General features: G+C 39.2%; 1 protein-coding gene and 1 non-coding gene across 4 annotated transcripts; both read left to right on the top strand.

Annotated features, from left to right (window-relative positions):
- Nucleotides 1–3,146: 3,146 nt before the first annotated feature.
- On the top strand, nucleotides 3,147–8,950 carry LOC4333075 (probable nucleoredoxin 1-1). Of its 3 annotated transcripts, none has more exons than NM_001417815.1 (5): nucleotides 3,147–3,307; nucleotides 5,322–5,378; nucleotides 6,458–6,943; nucleotides 7,029–7,517; nucleotides 7,947–8,950. In NM_001417815.1, the coding sequence occupies exons 1-5, from the start codon at nucleotides 3,230–3,232 to the stop codon at nucleotides 8,601–8,603; spliced, it is 1,767 nt and encodes a 588-aa protein (NP_001404744.1). In that variant the 5' UTR covers nucleotides 3,147–3,229; the 3' UTR covers nucleotides 8,604–8,950. The 3 variants fall into 3 exon arrangements, with proteins under 3 accessions (NP_001404744.1, NP_001404745.1, XP_025879445.1); XM_026023660.2 differs by lacking the exon at nucleotides 5,322–5,378 and adding an exon at nucleotides 3,456–3,505 and having other exon boundaries at nucleotides 3,151–3,307; nucleotides 7,947–8,872; NM_001417816.1 differs by lacking the exon at nucleotides 5,322–5,378.
- Nucleotides 8,951–12,215: 3,265 nt separating this feature from the next.
- On the top strand, nucleotides 12,216–24,071 carry LOC9267474 (uncharacterized). Its single transcript, XR_010740212.1, has 2 exons — nucleotides 12,216–12,743; nucleotides 23,857–24,071. It is a non-coding gene; the product is annotated as an uncharacterized protein (transcript).
- The last annotated feature ends 1,225 nt before the right edge of the window (nucleotides 24,072–25,296 follow it).

The following is a 25,296-nucleotide window of genomic DNA, read 5'->3' on the forward strand; positions in this document are numbered from 1 at the left end:
GGATGCCGCCCTGACGAGGCGCGGGCTGCGGCGATGCGGGCACCACCAAGCCAGGGGACTTGAGGGATCCATCGGCAGCAGCGTGGCCCGAGGATCTGCTGTGGTCGCCGCCGAATCCGACGCGGGAAGCTACCGTCACCGCTGGATCCGCTCTCCACCTCCTCCGTCGCCGCAGATCAGTCCAGCCGCTTCGCCTCCTCTATGGCCGGGAGGCGAGTGGAGAGAGAGAGAGACAGGGGAGACAAGAGGATAAGGGTCACAAGTGGCTGGCCTCCCTCTACTTATCGCTCGCAAGTGGCCAACCGGCTTGGCTTAGTTATTACGGGCACCTATAGTAAATTAAAGGCGTTGGTTTTTTTTTAAAAAAAACAACACCTATAATAAATTAAAAATGTCGGTTCTGTAAAAACCTCGGCACCTATATATATTATTGGTCAGTTTTTCTCTAGAACCGGCACCTATTTATTCACGAAGGTGTCGGTTCTAGCTAACGGTACTTCGCGGGAGTGCGTCTGAGGTGGGAAAAGCACTATATGTGTCGGGTTTAGCTATTTCGACACCTATAGTATCGTATCCTTTGTATTTCTGTAGTAGTGAAACTTCTAAATACATTGTAATTTAGGAACAGTGATACGCATAATCTCTATAAGTCCATAAGATTATAAGTATGTCCTTTATATGTTATATACTTCCTCCGTTTCATGTTATAAGACTTTCTAGCATTTTCCATATTCATATATATGTTAGTGAATCTAGATATATATGTGCGCCTAGATTCATTAACATTTATATGAATATGAGTAATGCTAGAAAGTCTTATAACCTGAAACGGAGGTAGTATTTATATAATGTATGCTCCTAGTAATAAACACATTGTCTTTTCTTGTTTCCATTATCGGAATAAATTTATATCTAGGAAGATCTATAATTTCTTGATATACGTGTATTTCGCGTGTTTGTTTAATTAGAAACTGCACTGGGAAGTGTAACTGGAGCGATCCGATGATTATAAAAAAAAAAGACAGGTAGCAAGATTACCGGTGTCGAAGAAGGATGAGTTTGGTTAAAATCATTTATATTTTGGAACGGAGGTAGTATTGAACGTGCCAATATGTAAAATCAACCGTCCTTGATAGGATATACTAAGCTATTATATTCATGCTCTCTCAAATAAAAAATAAATGAATCGAAACTGTCGTTGATCATACGTGTACGTACTTGTACAAAGAATGACATATACACTATTCCTTGACCAATCCCAACTTTATTAAGCTGGTTGGTCAATACTTATATGCGAAGATGAAGATTAATTTGCTCGTGCTAGCTAGCTATATTATAGATATAGATGAAAACAAAACAAAACGACGTGGCCGCGTTCACGTCAGGCGGCCGGCCAGCGCAAAAGTCCGACGCTGATGACTAGGAATCGCATCATCATATTCCCCGGAGTCGTCCGGTCCTGGCGTCGTTTTATCGTTTACAAACGAGTGTATGTTTTTTTTTTTCCTTTTAAGAACTAATAATGAGTGGAGTGGATGTAGCTAAAAGGCCAAGGAAGACTTGGCTGACCTTGTAATGTAGTCCTTCCGAAAATTAACGTAACTAATCAAACTATAATAGAACCGTAAATTTAACACCGGATATAAGACGTCGTATCATAAAACTATATAAATTTATATAGATTTAGTGACATATTTCAGAGTCTCAATCCATAGCACTATAGTTTTTTTTAATGGTTTAAAGTCATGGAAGGTATAGGTTTGTAATACAATTGATGTTATATCAGTAATATTATGGTGTGATGCTTTAGGTTTGTAGTTTCATAAAAAAAATTCTAAATCTATAATTTGAGATACACGCAATTAAATATGTAGCTTTGCAATAGATTTATCAAACTGTGTAGTTTTGTGAGATTTTTTTTTTCAATTTGCGGTTAAATATTCTGTCCTCTGCAATATTTTGGATGTGAAGTTATTTTTACTTTTGAGAATTGTGCTTTTAAGCTAGCTCTTCTGTTCAATGGAGGGGAAATATTTTTATTTTAAGAAAAGTTCTTAAATGTGTATAGAGAATCAAAATAAGAACTCATGAGCATGCAGTGGTTAAGACAAACACAAGGGCATATAAACTCTATGGCAAGTACTCAAGGATACACGACCAATATTCTCTTAATTCATTCATTCATACCCTTTTATATTATCACAAATTCATATAACCCATCATTCATCCTGCCCTTGTTCAAACTGCTCATATCTAAAATGGTTTAAATAATAAATAAAATTCAAATCTGAACTGATATGCCTATCTTGCATCTGCTCATATTTGCTCTAGTGTAACTACTTATGCTCCAAAATGGTAAAAGTTTTGCTGTTTTGGAGCATTTTTTTGCTAAAATGGATCTAAACACTAGTAGTAAAAGTTGACAATTCAGCATTTGTCATTTAGGAGTCTAGACTAGCAAATTTTGCTAAAAAGTATGTTGGGAGCTGTGCTCTCTCTGTCTTTACTAGTAAAATGGTAAAACTTTACCATACATTTAAACACCAACTAAGAAAACTTCAATGCCAAATCTTTTGCCACTAAAACTTTTGTCAAAAAAAAATTTGCCACAGCAAATTATTCAAACATGCCCTAAGAAAAGAAACGTTAGAAGTTAAATTAATAATGATATGCTGGGTAGCTAGCAATCTTGCATGCTAAGCAAGGGGGTGCTTATATCAGGGTGTAAAGTTTTGTCGTGTTACATCGGGTATTATATAGGGGGTCGTATAGAGTATTCAAGCACTAATAAAAATACTAATCACATAATCCGTCAATAAATCATAAAACAAATTTATTAAGCCTAATTAATCTGGCATTAGCAAATGGTTACTATAACACCACAATGTCAAATCATAGACAATTAGGCTTAAAATATTCATCTCGCAAATTAATCGTAATATGTGCAATTAATTATTTTTTAGTCTATATTTAATACTTTACACAGGTGTTAAATGTTTGATGTGACAAAATTTCTAGGGTGGGATCTAAACATGGCCCAAGCAGAAGCAGTAAAAACGGCGACGACACCCAAACCCATCGTCGCTTCCGCGCACCAGCGGCCGGCCGGCGGCTATAAATAAACCCCATCTCATGATCCCCGATCCTTCCACTCCACTCCACCAGACCGGCCACCACTTGCCCACTCCCTCGCTACTACTAGTACTAGTCCTACACTATACGCTCCCGGATGGCGGACGCCGCTGGCATCGCCACCGTCCTCGCCGCCGACGGCAGGGACTTCCTCCTCCGCAACTCCGCCGACCAGGTTTTGTTTGCCCCCTGCACCCTCTCTCTCTCTCTATCCCTCTCTGTTTTTGGTCCTACGGTCTACGGATTTGCTAGCTAGTTCCTGCTGCGATTGTGCGTTTTGTTTCTCTCTCTTGACCCCGATCGTCTCTGCACCTAATTGCCAGCAACGCGAGCTGCGGTGCGGTGCTGCGCAATTGAGATGAGCCATGAGAAGGTAATTAATTACTTTTAGTCCCGCGGTCGGTCTTCGACATAGGACTAGTACATCGTTGCGGTGAACAAATTCCAACTTGCGTTTATTAAAGTTTACAGTTCGGTGATACCAGTGATTTCTGACTTGCTTTTTTACTACTACTCGAGTACTAGCTGGCAGCTGAACCCTTTACTGTTTGTTTTTCTCCCTCCATTTCATACTCATCGTACTCATCCGTCTCCGTCGCGCTCAATAAGGCACAGTTAAACTTGGCACAATCTTCAAAACTGTTTTTTGACGTTAAATTTCTTGTATACTATTATATTTGTAGCAAAAAAAATCACCATCATATAAAAATAAATTTAAATAGCAATCCAATGATACTATTTTCATCAAATAATAAACTAAAATATTTATTGGTCAAAAAATATTTAAAGGGTTGAATTTTAAATTGAGATGGAGGGACTACTAAAAGGTGTTTTACTTTGTCCTAAGTTAAACTTCTCCAACTTCCACCACGACCAATATCTACAATACAAATTATTTCTTAAATACACCCTAAAATTTGTCTTCGATTATGTATTTATTAGGTGGCATAAATGTTAATTATTTTTCTACAAACATGATCAATAGAACACCTTGCAATATGGATTGGGGGTGTACTGGTGTAGTGCATAGTACTATTCCAGTACTTGGTCTAGTATTTTCTTGCCACAAACAGTAGTCAAATAAAAGGGAAAAGTCGTTCTTCTCTTCTCTCTCTTTTGTTGGAAAAGATTTGGTGTAAAAAAAATACTGTTGAGTTCATTACAAACACACAAAGTTAAGGAAGTGGCATAGGTCGATTCCACTAAGCACATAAAAAATATATCTGTGAGATCATAACATATGCCAAATTATGCGAAAACACCATAGGGATAGAAAGAGAGAGAAAGATGAAGGAGAGAAAGGGGAGAGATGAGAAACACCTAGGGGTCCTCCGGCTTACTGACTAGCTCCACAAGGTGGTGGGCTAGACGACCTAGGTTAGAAGTCTTACCCCTCCTAATTATTTGATATTAGATCCTTCCCTAATGTTCGCCATTTTTTAGAAAGGGGAGAGCTGAAGAAGAAGAGGTGGCTAGGCACTGAATTTGTGGCCCTAATTTCTTTGTATTTTTATCTTCTGAATGGACTGTCACACCAGCGCCACGTAAGTGTAAACTGGCTGTAAACTGCTCAAGGGGATAAAGTGAACATACTGAAAGTTGAGGTGTCAAATACTCGGCTTAAAGTTAGAGGGTGTAGTTTATACAAAGTGAAGAGTTGGAGGGGTAAAATGGACTTCCCTAAATAGTGGTCATGCCAAATTTGTTCAACTAGACGTTGACCCGTGCGTTCCACGGGCTATTACTATTGGTATTATAAATACTGAACTTTAACTACATGTTGAACGTATTGGTTATTTTCTAAATTACAACTGTTTGGATTAAACAAAGAGCCGATGCCTCAATTAGAGAGATGTGCTTATATGCTCTTCAAAGAAAAAACTGCACAATTCAATTAGAACATGCAGTTAATAATTTCAAATTCAGAATTAGATTAAAGAATAATAAAATGAGTCAAGATATTAGTTTTCACTTGTATGTTTTATTTGACACAAAATCCATGTAAGATCTACTCCCTTCGTCCCAAAATAAGTGCAGTTTTTGCATTGTTCATATCCAACGTTTGATCATTCGTCTTATTTAAATTTTTTTTATGATTAGTATCTTTATCGTTATTAGAAGCTAAAACATGAATAGTACTTTACGTATGACTAATTTATTTTATTTATTTTATAAATTTTTCAAATAAGACAGACGGTCAAATGTTGGACACGGATTTCCACGGCTGCACTTATTTTGGGACGGAGGTAGTATTGTCATAATATATTCAATCTAATTGATGTTTGGTCAATCTATCTTGATATAGAGAGCCAATTGTTGAATTTGTTCACATTAGTTTTTTTTTAAAAAAACAAAAATAGCGGTTTAGATCGGATGAAGAGTCCATATAACTTGCTAACTATTAATTTTAAATTTTGGATTGAATTAATGAAAAAATATATCAAGAGCATAAGATTGATTTAGATTCATATTTATTAATTATGAATTTTGAAATTATCAGTCTTTAAGAAACCAAAAGTAATGAATGATGAATTCGTACATATATATATATAGTTAATTTCAACTGTAGCACTTATTATCAAATGTGTTATAAAAAATACACAAGCGAAAATTTAAATGATAGAGATAATTGAAAATCTTGCATGTGGTGGTTAATGGCCTTAATCGTGCATATCTATAGAGTATGCAAAGTACGGCAAGGAAATAAATTACTGAATTAGACGGTAGCTAGTGCTTCTAATGGTAAACCAAATGAATTTTGATATATAAATCAAAATGAAGAAGCGCAAAAGTTTTCTATCTACAGTTGTTTTTGATATCGCTACTCACAAATCGTGCCTTGGATGGAAAATATAGTGGTTAATGTTTTTTAACATGGATGCATTACTAAGAATACTAAGCAACAATTGATTAAGTTGATTACCTCATGTTAAAGTAGAGACAGATTGAAGCGTGATTGCCAAAATCCCATCTGTTGTGGCAAGACCGACACTTGCGAAGTAGCAGCCGGGGGTGTGGGGGGGAGAGCTGGAGCATCGTCTCGATCCCATTACAGCCGACGTCCCATGCTTGTGTGATATTGATTTGGTGATGATCTTATTGGTAGTGATAAGATGAGATCAACAGGAAGTCCCAAACAACTGCGTCTCTACGGATTGATGGGCCCACAAAATTACAAAACTAAAAGAAAGATTATCTCAATACGTTAAATTATAATGGATCTACGGTTCAAATTTTATGACTAATCTAATCAACGGTTAGTATAGGTATAGATAGATAGGTAGATAGATGTGTTACCTTACCTGAAGGCCTTATTGTCCTGCAGGTGAAGATCAGCAGCATCGAGGCAAGCACCGTTGCCCTCTACTTCTCGGCCTCATGGTGCCCACCATGCAGGCGCTTCACGCCTAAGCTTATTGAAGCATACAATGAGCTGGTCTCCCAGGGAAAGAACTTCGAGGTTGTCTTTGTTTCAGGGGATAAGGATCAAGAGGCATTCGATGCATACTTTGCAAAGATGCCATGGTTGGCAGTCCCTTTCTCGGACTCCGAATGCCGTGCCAAACTCAATAAGCGCTTTAAGGTGAGAGGCATTCCACACCTCGTCATCCTTAATGCAACATCTGGTGAAGTTTATACGGAAGATGGAGTTGAGCTTGTGACTGTGCATGGTACAGAAGCTTACCCTTTTACAACAGAGAGGATCAATGAATTGAAGGAACAGGAAAAGGCAGCTAAGGATAATCAAACTGTTCAAAGTGTGCTTGGTACACCCACCCGCGACTACTTACTTTCGAACAAGGGAGATAGGGTAATGGCAATTCTGTATTGTCCTTTTACATGATTTTGCAGATACAGACATTCTTAGCAGTTTTCCTACTGTTGATTCTTCCTAGGTACCCATCTCTGACCTTGAGGGCAAGTACGTTGGTTTGTGCTTTGTGGTGAATGGCTATGGCCCAGTAGTCCAATTTACCTCATTGCTTGCTAAATTTTATGAGAAACTCAAAGAAGTAGGGGAGAAATTTGAAGTTGTAGCTGTATCCTTGGACAGTGATGAGGAATTATCCAATGAGAGTTTTGCAGGCATGCCTTGGCTTGCCATCCCTCAGGAAGACAAGATGGGTGAGAAGCTGGCTCGTTATTTTGAGCTTAGAGGCCTGCCTACACTTGTCCTGATTGGTCCTGATGGGAAGACACTGAACAACAATGTTGCTGACATAATTGATGAGCATGGTCAAGATGCATGGGAAGGGTTTCCTTTCACTGCAGAGAAGATGGAAATTCTTGCTGAGAAGGCAAAGGCTAAAGCAGAGTTACAGACCTTGGAGTCCCTTCTGGTCATTGGTGATTTGGACTTTGTGCTTGGAAAAGATGGAGCAAAGGTATGTGTTAGTTAAGCTTGGTTACATAGACTAAAATATCCTCTCTTTTTTCCACTTGGAAAATTGTATGCAAGGTAATACCTTTATGAAGTAACTCGAGCAAATTATGCTTGTTACAGCATTGGAGTAAATATATACTGTCCTTCATTGCTTAGTTTAAATGAATATGAAAACATCCAATTTTGTTGCTTGAAGTCATCAGGCACACTCTATCACCCTTTTCCCAACTATGTTTTGATAGAGCGCAATTTGTCATGGTGGTGAATATAGGTATGAAAGGAATATTCTAGTCCAAAAGGAGATGTTAATTTATACTGGCAGCTTGGGATATTCTTGCAGTGGTTTTTGCCTACAGTTGGACATGTTGTTTACCTCTAAATTTGTGATTAGTACCTGATGAAGATTAACATCTGCTATTTCAATGCGAAGGTTCCTGTATCAGAACTTGTTGGGAAGACTGTCCTCCTCTACTTCTCAGCTAAATGGTGCGGACCATGCCGAGCCTTCCTGCCTAAACTTGTCGACGAGTACAACAAGATCAAGGAGAAGCACAACGACTTCGAGATCATCTTCATCTCCAGCGATCGAGACCAGAGCTCCTACGACGAGTTCTTCTCCGGCATGCCATGGCTCGCTCTTCCCCTGGGTGACGAGAGGAAGCAGCACCTGAGCAAGACCTTCAGAGTCCGCGGGATCCCTTCGCTCGTCGCCATCGGCGCCGACGGGAGGACGGTGGCCAGGGACGCCAAGACCCCGCTGACGGCCCACGGCGCCGACGCGTTCCCGTTCACGGAGGAGAGGCTCCTGGAGATGGAGAGGAAGATCGACGAGATGGCGAAGGGGTGGCCCGGGAAGCTGAAGCACGAGCTGCACGATGAGCATGAGCTCGTGCTGACTCGCTGCACCACGTATGGCTGTGATGGATGCGACGAGATGGGCAGCTCGTGGTCGTACAGGTGCAGGGAGTGTGACTTCGACCTGCACCCCAAGTGCGCGCTGGGGAAGGAGGAGGAGAAGAAGGGCGATGACGAGGCTGAGGCTGAGGCTGACCCAGCATGCGAGGGAGGCGTTTGCAGGAAGGCCTAAAAGAGACTTGTTCTTCCACTGGTTATCTACTGCTGATTTAAGCGTGCCTGGATGTTTGGATGTGAAATTAGAGAATTATGTAGTGAGTAATAAATATGGTTTTGTTTACAAAGTAGTGGTATTGGGGTTGCTGGTACATTGGTATTTGTGTTGATGAACATTAGTTGAGACCAGAGCTTTGGATTATTCATTATTATGTGCAAACCAAAACCATATGTAAGTATGAGTCCGGATTGGTAATTGGGTATCTTGAATCATGTTGTGAGTAATAGATCTTAGAGCAGTCAGAAATCTATCTATATTAACTTATTAAAGAAATAGAAAAAGGAGCCTCCACGTTCGCTCTCACGGTCTAAAAATTCTTATATTAATCGGAGAAAAAGAAAACAAAGTCCATATAAAAATACAATTTAGAAATAGTTGAAATTCGGAATTAAAAAATAAGAAACATTGTAAGAGGAGACTAGAGTCCATATAGAAATACAATTTGTAAATAACTGAAAATCGGAATTAAAAATAAAGAATATTAGAAGAAGAGTTAGAGTCTATATAGAAATACAATTAATAAATAATAGAAATTCAGAATTAAAAATAAGGAATAATAGAGGTAGAGTATAGAGTACATATAGGAATTTAAAACTAACTAAAATTCGGAATAAATATAATAAAATTAAAGTAGAGTTTAGAGTCCGTATAAAAATACAATTTATAAATAACTAAAATTTAAAATTAAAAAACATGGGAATAAGAGTCTAAAGTCAATATAGGAATACAATTTAGAAGTAACTGAAATTCGAAATTAAAAATTAAATAATATTAAAAGATGAGTTTGGAGTCCACATAGAAATACAATTAAAAATAATAAAAATTCAGAATTAAAAAAATAATATTGGAAGAAAAGCACCTAGAGTCTATATAGAAATACAATTTACAGATAACGAAAATTCGGAACCAAAAAATAAGAAATATTGAAAGACGAGTCTAGAGTCCATATAGGCATATAATTTAGAAATAACTAAAATTTGATATTAAAAATAATTTATAACTAACACGTATATAAAATACAATATGAATATTAAACATTAGTAGTTTTGTAAAGTTAGTACAAAATTTAAAATTATATTGTCATTTTAATATATTTGAATAATACATTGAGAAAACATATATACTATTATGTGTAAAAAATATAATAATACTAGCCGCGCAATTTGCGCGGGCCACCATGCTAGTTTAGGTGATGTTGATAGCAGTGGACATGATGGATCCATGGCAAGCTGTAGAGGATAGAGCTAAGGTGGGTATCTGAATGAGGCATTCATGACAAAGCAGGCAGAGCACAACTTCCCCTCGAAGATCCACCATCAGTGGGCAAAGAGAACACAACCAACCTTTCAAAATCGCTCATCAGGGGTTTGGATCATGACCGACACTGACACGTAGGTTTTTTTTTAAAAAAAAAACAGATTTCTGAAATTTCGGTACTATTTTTTGTCCGAAACAATTTGAAATTTTGAAAAAAAATTAATGAATCTGAATAAGTTTTGACCTAATTCACAAAATTTTGAAAAAAAGAGGAAAAATTTCGGATGAGATATGTGGTTGCCAGTGGGGGACTAAATTTCAGAAATTTCGTTCTTAAATTGCAATCACTACCATATGGGCTCACCAATCTTGCACCTTTGCTCACTAGAGATGATGACGACTGGCATGATCTCCTCACAAGTGGATTTGGAGCACTCCAAGCCATCGGCGTTAAGGGCAAACCCGAAGGCCTAAGAGAGTTGTTCTTTCACTGGTTATTATATTATCTTCTGACGGTTGAAGCGTACCTGAATGTTGGGATGTGAATCATGTTGTGAGTAATAGATATGGCGTTGCTTACAATGGATTGGTATTTGTGGTGATCAACATTGGTTGTGACCAGAGCTTGGATTATTGTGTGCAAAACCATATGCGAGGATAATTTCAGATTAGTAGTAATTAAGTATCTTGATCTGCTTAGTGTTACAGCAGTTTTGATATCAAGATCCTTTCTCAATGACCGTAGAAGTACCAAATTCCTATGAGAAATTTCTCATAGGAATATGGTAATTTTACCATCTTTGAAGTCATGAAAGCTAACAGATTTTTGGATGGAATGCTAAATAGAGAAATGGAGGGTAACTTTTAATGCTATTAAAGTGAACTGCAACCTTTGAGTGCGAAGTCGTAAATTTTTGATACTACAGAACCAATTTTCCCTTAAAACGAATGAAGTGTTGCCTATAGTTATCGTATTATATATTAGTTGTCGATTAAATGGCATGACAATAGATTGGAGCCAACAGTCGACATCATTATTGATCTTGTTCTAAGGAGGCAGGTGGCAGGGGCCTCCCGTTGTTGGAGTCATGGAATATATACACCCTCTGTTAAAAAAAACATTTAAGAATAAATATATATATGGGTAATCCTAAAAGTTCTGTTTAAATGGATGGATGTAGTGGTTACCAGTACTATAAGATATACTGAATAATATACTCCCACGTACATGTATGCATGTACTCCATCCGTATTTTAATTTATGACGTCGTTGACTTTTTAATAAACGTTTGACCTTTTGTCTTATTAACAAAATTATGTAATTATCATTTATTTTATTGTGACTTGATTTATCATCGAATGTTCTTTAAGTATGACATAAGTATTTTTATATTTGTATAAAAAAATTTGAATAAGACGAATGGTCAAACGTTGGTTAAAAAGTCAACGGCGTTATACGTTAAAAATACGGAGGGAGTAGTATCTTGGTAATGTAGAATAGCTTGGTACTTGCTCCATAGGAGCAATTGTACAGCCACAAACTCAGGAAATTGTAAGCGAGCATATAATGCAGAATATACCGCCTTCCTGGCGCCGTTTATCGTGGAAGCAAACAAAATAAAAGAAAGGAAGACTTGACCTTAACCTTAGCCAAATAATCTTCCAGGAAATTGCACGCGCCCATGACAAGCTACCGACGATGCATATGTTGCGCTCTGTAAATTAAAATTGTGTACTGGATGATCATGCATTTTATGATTGTATTAAAAAAAAAGAAATGTGCATTTTATTAAGGAAAGAGAGAGTTCCTTTCAAGTTTATAAAAATTTATGGGAAAGTGATTTCATCCCTAGAGGGGATATACCCTCGTTTCGTGCCACCTAAATAGTCATCAAAAAATTTTAAAAAAATTGGCAACATAGATTAATATGAAATATATTACTCCACGAACATATAAGTTTAAATTTAACTTCTACAAGTTATAATAAAAATAACTATTTTCAGTTAAATATAGCTGCGAATGTACGATAACTATTTTCAATTTAATTTGTTCTTTTTGTTGCAACTTGTAGAAGTTGAATTTGGTCTTGTATGTTTGTGGAGTGATATATTACATTTTAATCTATCCTGTTATTTTTTCTATATTTTAATAACTATTTAGATGACATGCAAACAACGAGTGGATATTCTCTCGAGGGATGAAAATCCATGTCCAAAATCTATGGACAAATGTATAGACTAGTAGTCCCTCTGAATTTTACACATAAATAAAAGTTGCGTATGCCGTTGACATTGAGGCGTGCAGCAGGATGCCCTTCCCAGTTCAGTTCCCACATGATTGGCGCGTGGGAGGTGTGGTGATCGATCGCCATGCGCGGATTTTCTAAAGAAATCAAGGAGCCGTATAATAAAACGGGCTTGAGCTTGACAATAATGCAAGCCAAAACACCAAAGGCCTTTGGAGTATCTCCCAAATTCTCGGGCATGCTAAGGACGAAGCAGGCGCAGTTGGCCGGCCGGCTCTCGGCCGGTCACGTAACTGGCGGCGACGACGACGACACCCACGGCTTCGCTGCCGCGGCGGTTCGGCGCCACCTTTCCTTCCGCCGACCCAACCAAACGCACTACTCCCTCCGCCTCCGCCTCCGCTCCTCATCCCCCACTCCGCACCACTCCCTCCGCCCCCTGCTTGCTCGCACTCGCAGTCGCAGTCACAGCGCTTCCCCGCACAACCGGATGGCGGAGGTCTCGACCTCCACCGACGACGGCGGCGGCGGCATTGCCACCATCCTCGCCGCCGCGGACAGGGACTTCCTGCTCCGCAACTCTGCCGACCAGGTCGACCAAACCAACCTCTTTGCGCACTACCTCTGTTCTTTTGCTTTGTACGGATTTGCTTGCTGCTGCGATCATGCGTTCGTTTTTCTTTTTCTCTGGACCGGAGTAGATCCGAGTATGCTGCCCCGATCGATCATCGACGTGTTGTTTGCTTCTCTTTTCTTCTCTTCTTATATCTTTTCTTTTGTTGAAAGGGCATGTGTGTGCAAACTGAAAAACATAGTTGAGTTTATGACAAAGTGATTCAATTTCAACACCCATATAGAAACGTCGATCCCTACCGGTTCATAATTGGCATCCACCATAAAATAAAATACAATTTTGTCAACAGACTCAACACCCCTTTTACTTCATAGGAAGTATAAAATAAGATCCATGTTTTAAAATACATTGGGTCCTTGGTCACTGCTCGCCCGTGAAAAATTGATTTCCACGGACTGTCGTCTTATCGCGGATCTCTTTAGGAGACTGTTTTGTAATGAAAACAAATGATTATTGTAATTGTGGTCAACTCAATTAACATGGAAAGATCTAACTTAAGTTGCTACTAGAAGTATATTAAGCTTGTTCCAATACTTTTGTCCAATAGTATGGTAGGTTTGAACACAATGCTGGCTAAGTTGTATCATTGTGTTCTCCTTCACTTCCTATTTAACAAAATAAACTATTTATTAATGGACTTTGCTTTTTTTTTATTGAATAGGAGTCTGCTTAACCATAAAAGATACACAACCTATTTTGATGTAATCACTACTCCCTCCATGCCATAATATAAGGCGGGCATATATTTCAAGATTCAAACTTTAAAACATTTGACCAACACTTATATATAATATAAAATAAATTTTATTTGTTAAAAATTATATCATTAGAATGAGATTTAAATTTACTTTCATATCACTATAAAAAACAATTTTTCATGGCGGTACCCTATTTTTTTTTTTTTGCTGGTGGTCATATTAGAAATCCGCTTGTGAAATTCTAACGAGGGATAGAGGGTTTAGGACCGCTAGGGAAAATCCATTTTCGCTAGCGATGAGTTTAGGACCGCTAGTGAAAATACATTTTCGTTGGCGGTTGCTTAAGAAATCCGCTTGCAAAATAACCCGTTTTTTCCTGGCGGACTTCTTAACCTACCACCAGCGAAAAACGGATTTTCGCTGCGCAGGTACTAAAGAGCACCGCCCTTGAAAAAAATCACGCTCTTAAAAATATCACCGCCCATTTAAAAATCAGCACCCACCACTTCTTATCCACCTACCAGTCCTTATCCTCTCGTTCCTCCTCCTCCCTCCAAATCTACCCTCTCCTCCTCCCTCCACCACCAGCGAAGATCTTGATATCCCCTGGCCTTTTCTTTGTGGCGGCTCCAAATTCCGCCAGCGAAAATCTAAAATGGCCGCCACGAAAGATGGTTTTCGTAGTAGTGTATGGTTATAATTTTATTGCTACAAACCTTATAGTATATGAGAAATTATAAGCTAAAGATTAGTTTTGGATACCGTGCCAACTTTGACCGCATCTTATATTATGGGATTGAGGGAGTAAGAGAGAAAACATACATTTATAATGGAAAGTCATAAAGATAATAATAATTAAAATTCCTGCAATTTATTCCCTGATCTTACCTCGATCGATTTCACCAAAGTTTTCAAATCAACGCACTTTAAAAGAACCAAGAGAGAAGAAACTAACATTAATGATACAAATAATTCTGTGAGCGCAGAGGACAACATGACTTAACTAATGAAAATTTTTTGAGCTTCGTCACCTATGCAGTATGCAATGAGGAGTGAGGATAGATAGTGCAAAAATGAACAATTCAGTATAATCTAACATGAATCATAACAATGAGAGGCACGGGCAGATCAGAACAAATTCTGCATTGCAACAGTCAAATGCTGCCAACAAACCGAAAATGATTCTTCCTGCAATTCTGCATAAAAATGGCAAAAAAATAATGATAAAAATCATAACCAAACCAGCAATATACAACTAAAAAATATAGATGCTACAATATGGACTATTGCAAATGAGAGACGAACCTTCTCCACCTCCTTTGTACTGAACTGTGAATGCCATCATGGAAAAATAAGCTAAGACAATTAGTTCACCCATTAGCTCCACAAATGACCAAATGGGCATGGAGATGAGAATCGTTGTGGATGGAAGAGGCCGGGCAGAGATAGTAATTACCGTGTAAGTGAAGGGTGAAAGAACAATAAAGTGATGGTGTTGTAGTTTAACTACCGAAGCTGAAGGGACGACAGTGTGGTCTGAACTCTTTGGATAGCTGCTCTTTAATTTCTCTACTCGCATTCAGGGCTGGAAGAAAAATCTTGATGACCAATATTGATCGAATGGTCTAAATTTGGTGAATCATGCGTTCCGTAGCCATCTCTCTCCGACCAACCTGTTCTGTCTAGAGAAAGGTTCTATCGAGAGAAAGTTACGGTCACTTTAGTGATAGGCTCGAGTCGGGTTTGCTTAGCATCTCAGGAAGGAATGACCTGCGAACAGAGGGCCTGACAGTAGCAACCGTGCATAGGGGTGGCCATGGGGCGAGTTAGGGAGGGTAGGGCCAGAACACGCTCCTGACCTGCTCCTGACCCTGAACTCCAACTTAGAGGCAAAGTTGCTCTCACCCCTGGCCGGGGCCCCGTAGGGGAAGACAACCAAAACTAAGAATATGAGGCAATCCACCAACACCGGCCGCCGCTTTTAGGATGGAGGGAGAGGAGATCGAAGGTATCTACCGGCTAGCTGACAAGCTGGAACACAAGGGTGCGATAGACACTTGAGAGAAGGTCGAACGAACTCCAATTGTAGAGCTCATGGCGGTGAACTGGGAGATGCTTCCTGCGACGAGAAGAGACGAACTGAGAAGCGGTGATTCCCACTAGCGGAACCATGTGCGAGCTGGAGTGTCAGGAGTGATAGGGGCGATGTGAGAGGGCGGCGTCAGGACTCATAAATCGCGAGAAGCCCATGAAAACGCACGGGGGTGGGGAACGATCAGGGACTGAGTTGATCTATGGTTACTTGTGATGTATAAGTGCTCCAATGAGTTGGGCCCAGTGGGCTTTCATTTGAAATGGGTTATTAATTGGTTTTTTTATTTTGCATTTTCGGACCCCTTGGTTCACCCGTGAGTGAAACTGCAAACTCACCCGCAGCCCAACTCAAGAACATGGCCCTACCCCGATTACTTCACGAGTGGATAATTAGACCCGACCCCGGCCCCGTAGGGACGGGTCTCCACCCTTAACTGGAAATTGCCACCTCTAACCTTGCAGGCAATGATGTATGTCTACGTTGTGATTGTTACAAAACAACAGGGTGATCTCATCCATATAAAAGGATGGATAGGCGCTCCTTAGCAACGGACGCGATGGTTCCCAACCATCGTGTCTCCGGTTGCCACCCCTTCCCCATCTATATATTGTACCGCATTGATCAATAAAGGATTCCGCTCATTCATTCCCTACATTCTTGTGTTAAATTCTCTCTCTCAATCTCTCTCGCTCAATCAATTTTATACACTTTCAACACGTTATCAGCACTTTCGCTCTCGCGAAGATCGCGAAGTGAAAGAAGAAAGAAACATCACTTTTGATCTAACAGAAAAGTGAATAGAAGAATCAACAGAGAAGGTACGATGCCTACCTTTCATTGGATCATGGATGCCGTTCTCGGCCTCCCTCGCCATCAGCACCCACGCCGGCTCCGCTATCTTCTTCGTCGACCGATGAGGAGCACACACCGGGGATCCCGCGGAGGCAGGGCTAGGGTTGGTGGCCGCCGCCACTACCCTCGCCGCCGTGTGACTGCAACTCCGGTTGTGGTTCCCCCGCCCGTCCCTGTCGCGCCTCCTCCTCCGCCTTCGGTTACCGAAGCACCTCGCCGGATCCTTGTGCAGGGGGTGCAGTACTGTGCCTACCACGGATGGACTGCAGTGGTGACACTGCCCGGCGAGCCATGCGATCTTCCCCCGGAGATGGAGTCGCTGCCGCCACCATCAACCGCTCCTCCACCACCTCCACCGACACCAAGCCGACGCCAACGCCAACGCCGTTCCCCCACTCCCGCGCCACTGGGGTCTGGCCGGACCGGTACCCTGGCTGCGCGCACGGGGGAGCCGCCCTTCTTCAATCCGTCCTCGTCTCGTCGTCACGCCGATGAAGCCGCCGCTCGCCGTCCCGGCCTCCGCCACACCTTCATTGCCGTTCCCCATGGCTTTCCTAGCCGTACACTCCCTAACAGGGTGCCGGGGAATGGCGTCCGGGCACGGCCGGCTTCCGACTCCGACAAGGATCGGGAGCCGTCGGCCTAATCCGGCCGGCCAACCGCCGGCGGACGGAGGGGCGGCCGTGGCGGCAGTAATGGTCCTGTCACTACAACAAAAACATTATATAAAGACACTTTTGTAGTGGCATTTTACAAATTGCCTCTAAGATCAAGAGTTTTATAGCGTAGAGACACTTTATAGAGGCACTTTCAAAATTGTCTAGAAAATTTTTACTCTAGAGACACTTTAAAAATATTCTCAGCACATTTTATTAGATTTTATCTTGTAGAGACATTCTTTCGGCACTTTAAAATGTATCTAACATGTAAAGTCATTTGCTTGAGACACTTTAAACTCTGTAGAGACACTTCTTACAATAAAAGTATAATAAATGGCTAAATATAAGTAACTTAAGGCATAAACATATACAATGAATGACATGGGGTTGAGTTGGTTAGTGCCTTGAAGAAAAGAATGATTTGTTCAAGAGATCATGAGTTCAAGGATTGGCAAAAATAAGAGAAAATATTTTATTCTCATTTTCATATTGGTTTCATATGGTTGTGGTACAATTTAATGTCTCTAGAAAATGCCTCTACCACCTTATAGACATTTTATAAAATGCCTCTTCGTTTGTAGAGACAATTCACCATAAGGCACTTATTAGACATTTTTTAAAATGCCTCTATAGTATTGTAAAGGCATTTGAAAAGTGTCTCTATATAGTACTAGAAAAATGTCTCTACAAAGCATATTTCTTGTAGTGTGTAGACCACTTATGTTATGTGTTTATTAACATAGGTGTTTATTTAAATACCCTGTTTCACTAAATTTATTTGTTGTCTTAATAACATGCCTTTTGCATATTATTTCAAGACACGCTCTACTTTCTCGCTTTATTAATTTACAAAATTCTATAAATTTTGTACTTTGATTTAGCAAATTCTCTTAATTATGTACAACATAATTATTGGAGGATTTAATGCATGTTTCACTTCACACTTTGACTTGGAAATTAAACACATGTCGATGGAGTCCTATACTTTGGTCATATCGACCATAACTTAGGCAGCGAGTATCTCGCCCATCATCAAGTGGTCTACATTTTGAGATGATTACCTGATGGAGTCCTACAAATTGGCCGCACTGGTCATAACCTAGGCAGCGAGCACCTCGCCCATCTCACAGAGGTCTATATCTCACGATGATTACCCACATGTGTTATTTTCCAAGAATAAGTTTTGAAAAATGAGATTATTTGAATTTTGGTTGAGCACAAGGTAGTGGAGTCCTAAACTTTGGTTACGGTATATTCAACAGAATATATTTGCCTGGAGACCGTGTTTTAGGCAGCAAGTATAACTTGCCCACTATTAAGAGATCTACTCCACTATTTAATTACTTGGAGATTATCCACATTGTGCCACCTAATTTCGAATTCTAACTCAAATTGTCAGGTCTATTACCTGCATTTTTTTTCGAAACATTACAAAATATGAAGTCTTACATTTCGCATTGAGATTACAACCTTAATATCATGTTTTTATTAATTTACCTCTGTAAATTGATAATGTTAACCATGATTGTAGGGACATGGCAACAAAAGAGTTCGACGAACTCACCCTCGATGGGACTAACTATCCCATCTGGGCTTCTGATATCAAAATCAATTTTGCCTCTCGTGGGATTTTAAATACAATTGAGGAACCCAATGATGGGGACCCGGAAATTGAGCCCAGGAAGCTCAATACAGCCCTTTTTCTTTTGAGACTCTACATTCACAAGGATCTCAAACATGAATACATGTTAGAGACGAGCCCTCTCAACCTTTGGAAAGCTCTAAAAGAGCGTTATGATCAGCAAAAGGAACTCATTTGGCCTGAGGCTAATTATGAGTGGGTTCATTTATGCCTACAGGACTTTAAAACTATGGCAGAATACAACCATGCTGTTCATAACATTGTTCCAGGTTGAAGTTTTGCGAACAAGAGCCAACGGAGGCAGAGAAGATAGAGAAAACTCTATCAACTATGCTTCCGGAGGACAAGTTATTAACTCAACAGTATCGCGCTAACAATTTCCAGAAACATTCTCTGCTTATACATACATTGACTCAGGCAGAAAGACACCATTAGCTTTCTTTAAAGAATGCCCAACAGTGCCAACCGGGCTCTGCTTCACTGCCTGAGGTGCACTTCAATGTACAGAATAATGCTGAGAATAAGAAAGGATTCAAAGAAAATTCTTCGAATAATCCTAAGAATCTGACTAGAAAGCGCATACGCAACAACAACAGGCGCAAATTCAAGGGTCGAAAGAAAGGAAAAGGGAAGGGTTAGGCACCACAACCTCGTAGCAATGGCAACAAGCATTGCAACAGGTGTGGATCTGACACTCATGTCGCTAAAGACTGCCGCATCCCGAAACATCTTGTTCTCTTGTACCAAAAATCCCTCAAGGACAAAAAGTCTTCTGAGAACCCAAGATTTGAAGCCCACTTCAATCTTACACATGAAGAGCGCCCTGAGGTTGCAAGTTCTCACCAGGCTCCTGTTGAACCAGAGAGCAACCTCAATGTTCTCCCAGAAGATGTCGCTCCACTCTCTGTGATAGACGATATGTTCATCAAATACTGCTCAACGGACCCACTTGGAGATTTGCAATGATCTTGGTGCGTCCCACTTGGAGATGAAGCTGCTCTTATCTCAGTGTGCTTGCATTGAAACAGTATATTGATATCCTATAAGTTTGCCAAACAATATTGGTTGTAATAAGTAGATAAGTACGAACTCTCTTATATTGTAAGGTTGTATGGCTTGCTAGTCATTAGAGTATGTACTTTTAACATATGTAAACGTCATACTATGTATTTGATGTTTTAATTATTGTATGTATGTGTTTATATTGGATAAAGAATTCTTAATCAAGCAATTCTTCTTTCATTATAGATGTCTAATGATATCGCTCCGATTGGAGAGGAATTATGTCTTGTGGACAGTGGTACCACAAACTCTATACTTTAGGAGATCAAAGACTTTCAAACTCTCAAAAAGAGAGAAGGCAAAGTTTTGACTATCGCTGGGCGCGATACTGTGATAGTTGGCTCAGGACGAGCAATTATTACACTCCCAATGGGTACACAAATTACAATCGAGGATGCTTTATTGTATCATGATTCAACCCGTACCCTACTAAGTTACAAAGATATCTGTCAAAATGGGTTTCACATTGAAACCCATATGGATAATCGAGAAGAATTTCTTCTCTTAACCAAACAAAACGGATATGGCAAACGCATTTGCGAGAAAATTCCATCTCTCACATCGGGATTGAACTATACATACATTAAGCCCATTGCACATGTTGCGTACAAAGTAATTTTTCAAAATGTTGATGCATTCCACACTTGGCATGATCGACTTGGGCACCCCGGTATCGGGATGATGAGAAAAATTATTGACAACTCTATTGGTCATCATTTGATCACTGACAAATTTCCCAAATCCTCTGATTTCGTATGCACTGCATGTGCTACTGGGAAACTGATTTTGAGACCATCTTATCTCAAAATTAGAGCCGAACCACTTAAATTCCTTGAACGCATTCAAGGAGATATCTGTTGCCTTATTGTGCCAAGATCTGGACCGTTCAGGTACTTTATGGTTTTGATTGACGCATCTACTAGATGGTCTCATGTGTGTCTTCTATCGACACGAAACCATGCCTTTGCCAAATTAATGTCTCAAATTATAAGGCTGAAGGCAAATTACCCTAAACATAGGATTCAATTAATCCGTATGGACAATGCTGCCGAATTTACATCCCATGCTTTCGATGATTATTGTATGGCATTGGGAATTCAGGTTCAGCACTATGTTCGATATATCCACACACAAATGGTTTGGCTGAATCATTGATCAAAAGAATTAAGCTTATTGCTTGACCATTATTGATGAATTGCAAATTACCTTCGTCGTGTTGGGGTCATGCAGTTCTGCACGCTGCTGACCTTGTCCAACTACGACCAACTGCATATCATGAAACTTCCCCAATGCAGTTAGTACGTGGAAATCCTCCAAGTATTTCCCATTTGCAAAAGTTCGGTTGTGCTGTATACATACTGATCTCACCACCACAGCGTACTGCTATGGGCCCACACAGGAAAGTGGGGATCTATGTGGGATTCAAATCTCCATCGATCATAAAGTATTTAGAACCCTTAACAGGTGATCTATTTACTGCCCGGTTCGCTGACTCTATCTTTGATGAGGAACATTTCCCGGCATTAGGGAGAGACTTCAAGTACCAGAAAGAATGCCAGGAAATTGATTGGGATGTCCAAGGTATTCCCGCCTCAGACCCACGTACTACTGAAACTGAACTTCAAGTTCAGAAAATTATACATTTGCAAAGACTTGCAAATAACCTACCAGATGCATTTACCAATTATAAAGGTGTGACTAAATCTTTCATTCCCGCTAAGAATGCGCCAGAAAGAGTGGAGGTACCAAATAAAACCACTCAACTTCCACTCACTAAAAAGAGAGGAAGAAGTATGGCCACTCAGTGAGAAACAATTGCTTATAAGCAAAGAAAGACGGTAAATGCAAACCAACCTTTTGTTGGTACACACCAAATTGATACTATATATCAAGCAGATCGTGATAGTCTGCAACCTAGCTCGGTGGTGCACAATGCTGAGACTAGGAATTCGGAAGACTATAGGCACATTGTTTCGGGAAATCACGATGAGTCTATAAGGGTTTATGAAATTGCCATCAACTACTCTGAAACTGGAGAATTTTTTGATAGAAGAGCTACAATTGTCGACATTAATTTTTTCTGAACAAATTGCTGATTGCCTCCAAGTTGATCCAGAACCTAGGTCTATAAAAGAGTGCCAAAAGCGCTCTGACTGGAACAAATGGAAGGACGCAATTGACGCAGAATTAGCCTCGCTTTACAAAAGAGATGTATTCTCGGCTGTAATGCCTACTCCTCATGGTATCTTTCCTGTGGGATACAAATGGGTTTTCGTCTAGAAACGGAATGAAAACAACGAGGTGGTGAGATATAAAGCAAGGCTTGTAGCACAAGGTTTTACGCAAAAACCTGGCGTTGATTTCAACGAAACTTACTCTCCAGTTATGAGTGGTATAACTTTCCGATATTTAATATCATTGGCAGTACAAAATCGTCTATTTATGCAGTTGATGGACGTAGTGACAGCATATCTTTATGGGTCACTTGATTATGATATTTACATGAAGGTTCCTGATGGAATCGACATCCCGAATCAGAAGGTAAATCATAACATGTATTGTGTTAAGTTGCAGAAGTCACTTTATGGCTTAAAACAATCGGGCAGGATGTGGTACAACCGATTAAGTGAGTTCCTTTCACTAAAGGGATACACTAAAAACGATGATTGCCCGTGCATCTTTATCAAAAAGTCCCCCACAGGATTTTGTATTATCTCGGTATATGTCGATGATCTCAACATCATTGGCAATACACAAGATATTAATGAAGCACGTCATCATTTAAAGACGGAATTTGAGATGAAGGATTTGGGTCAAACCAAATTTTGCTTAGGTCTACAACTTGAGCATTTACCTTCTAGAATCCTTGTGCACCAAAGTGCATATACCTAGAAAATTTTGGAAAAATTTAATATGGACAAGTCATATCCTTCCAAAACCCCTATGGTGGTTCGATCTCTAGACGTGGAGAAAGATCCGTTTAGACCAAAAGAAGATGGTGAGGATGTACTTGGACCTGATTTTCCATATCTTAGTGCTATTGGCGCACTTATGTACTTTGCAAATAGTACGAGGCCAGATATTGCTTTCTCGGTAAAACTATTAGCAAGATACAGCGCTGCTCCTACCAAACGCCATTGGACTGGAGTTAAGAATGTCTTTCGATATCTTAATGGCACAAGAGATCTTGGACTTTTCTTTAAAAAGAATCAGGATTCGACTTTAATTGGGTATACTGATGCTGGCTATCTATCTGATCCCCACAACACCAGATCACAAACAGGATTCGTATTTTTACAAGGTGGAACTGCTATTTCATGGAAGTCTTCTAAACAGACTCTAGTAGCCACTTCCACAAATCATTCTGAAATAATTGCATTATATAAGGCATCACGTGAATGTGTATGGCTTCGCAGTATGGTTAACCACATATTAACATCTTGTAGTATTGGTTCATTGGAATCACCTACCATTATCTATGAAGATAATGGCGCTTGTGTTGTTTAGATGGAAACTGGTTATATTAAGAGCAACATCACTAAGCATATTGCTCCCAAATTATTTTATCCTCATGAGCTTCAGCAACATGGAGAGATAAACATCTTGCAAACTAAGTCATGTGATAATCTTGCTGATTTATTCACAAAATCTCTACCATACTCCACATTCTTTAAATGTGTCGAAGGAATTGGTATGAGACGACTTAAACATTTGCAGGATTCAGGGGGAGTATCTTCCTCTGGAAAATAACCTATTTTCGTCATATTATACTCTTTTTCCTTTGTATGAGTTTTACCCTTTAGGTTTTCTCATCCAAACTTTTTAACGAGGTAATATCAATATAAGCTTATATGTCTTATCATTTGGCTTTTCCCCACTGGGGTTTTTACTAAATGATAATTGTAGACATTATACTATTTTGGATCATACTATGAGCTTTACTCATAGATCTAAAATAGTCAATAATATATATCACGATTCTCTCCTTATTTTTCCCACTGGGTTTTCGAGGAGTTTTACGTGATGTAACTATAATTATTTCTAAGATTATCTTAATTTACAGATATCTGGAACAATGAAAGAGCAATGATCAAAGCTGGATTCGATAAAGGGGGAGTGTTATGAAACAACAGGGTGATCTCATCCATATAAAAGGATGGATCACAACCGAAGGCAACCGCGCCTCTTCCCAACCATCGCGTCTCCGGTTGCCACCCCTTCCCCATCTATATATTGTACCGTATTGATCAATAAAAGATTCCGCTCATTCATTTCCTACATTCTTGTGTTAAATTCTTGTGTTAATTTCCGCTCAATCAATTTTATACACTTTCAACAGTGATAGCATTGGGCTTGGTATAAACTTCTACAGCTCAATCGAGAAAGCATGAGTAGGGTTGTTATCCTTCAAAGGCTTGAACCTGGTTAAATCTATTATGTTTGTTAGTTAGTTCAGTGTTAAACTAGCGCATTCCAGTGAAATAAAGCAAATTGGACTCTGATCAAGATTTGCTTACGCGGTACATACTTTAAAATCATACTTTATTTTTGAAAAAAAAATCACCGTGTTTAGCAGTTCAGAAAGTGTACGTGTAAAAAACGAGAGAGTAAAAATTGAGAATAGATGGTGAAGAAGATAGCTCCGGTTCTTACAAATGAGTAATTTATCAGGTTTCACGTGCACATAGATGAGGTAGCTAGTACCCATTCGTTCTAAAATAAATTAATATAGTATATAAATCTATACACGGTTCAGATTTACTATCTCCATCAGAATATAAGTATAATTATGGGTTTCCTTGTCCAACGTTTAACCGTCCGTCTTATTTAAGAAAATTATGATTAGTATTTTTGTTATTATTAAGTGATAGAACAAACTTTTTTTAAAAAAGTTTTCATAAATTTTTTAAATTAGACGGACGGTTAAATATTGGACACGAAAACCCATAACTGCAGTTATATTGGGAGGGAGGTAGTATAGTACTCCCTCCGTTTCAGGTTATAAGATATTTTGACTTTGGTCAAAGTCAAGCTGCTTCAAATTTAACCAAGTTTATAGAAAGAAATAGTAATATTTTTAACCCAAAATAAATTAATTATAAAATATATTTAATTATTAATTTGATATAACTAATTTGGTAATATAAATATTACTATATTCCTCTATAAACTTATAAACTTAGTCAAACTTAAAACAAACCAAAGTCAAAACACTTATAACCTGAAACGGAAGAAGTACTAACAGAGTAGAGTAGTTGTGTTATTTGTGGACTAAGGCTGTGTTTAGTTGCACAGGCAAAAAAAAATTACTGGATCACATCAGATATATGGACACATATTTAAAGTATTAAACATAGACTAATAATAAAACAAATTACATAATCCACGTGTACACTGCGAGACGAATTTATTAAGCCTAATTAATTCATCATTAGGAAATGTTTACTGTAGCACCATATTGTCAGATCATGGCGCAATTAGGCTTAAAAGATTCGTCTCGTAA

Source organism: Oryza sativa, chromosome 3, assembly GCF_034140825.1.
Source record: "Oryza sativa Japonica Group chromosome 3, ASM3414082v1".
Lineage (NCBI taxonomy): Eukaryota > Viridiplantae > Streptophyta > Magnoliopsida > Poales > Poaceae > Oryza > Oryza sativa.

Bases quoted from the DNA above. Each gene is read 5' to 3' on its own strand.
- LOC4333075 (NM_001417815.1), top strand. From the start codon at position 3,230: ATGGCGGACGCCGCTGGCATCGCCACCGTCCTCGCCGCCGACGGCAGG. The intron at 6,944-7,028 runs GTAATGGCAATT...GATTCTTCCTAG, and splicing joins TTTCGAACAAGGGAGATAGG to GTACCCATCTCTGACCTTGA. The intron at 7,518-7,946 runs GTATGTGTTAGT...TTCAATGCGAAG, and splicing joins TTGGAAAAGATGGAGCAAAG to GTTCCTGTATCAGAACTTGT.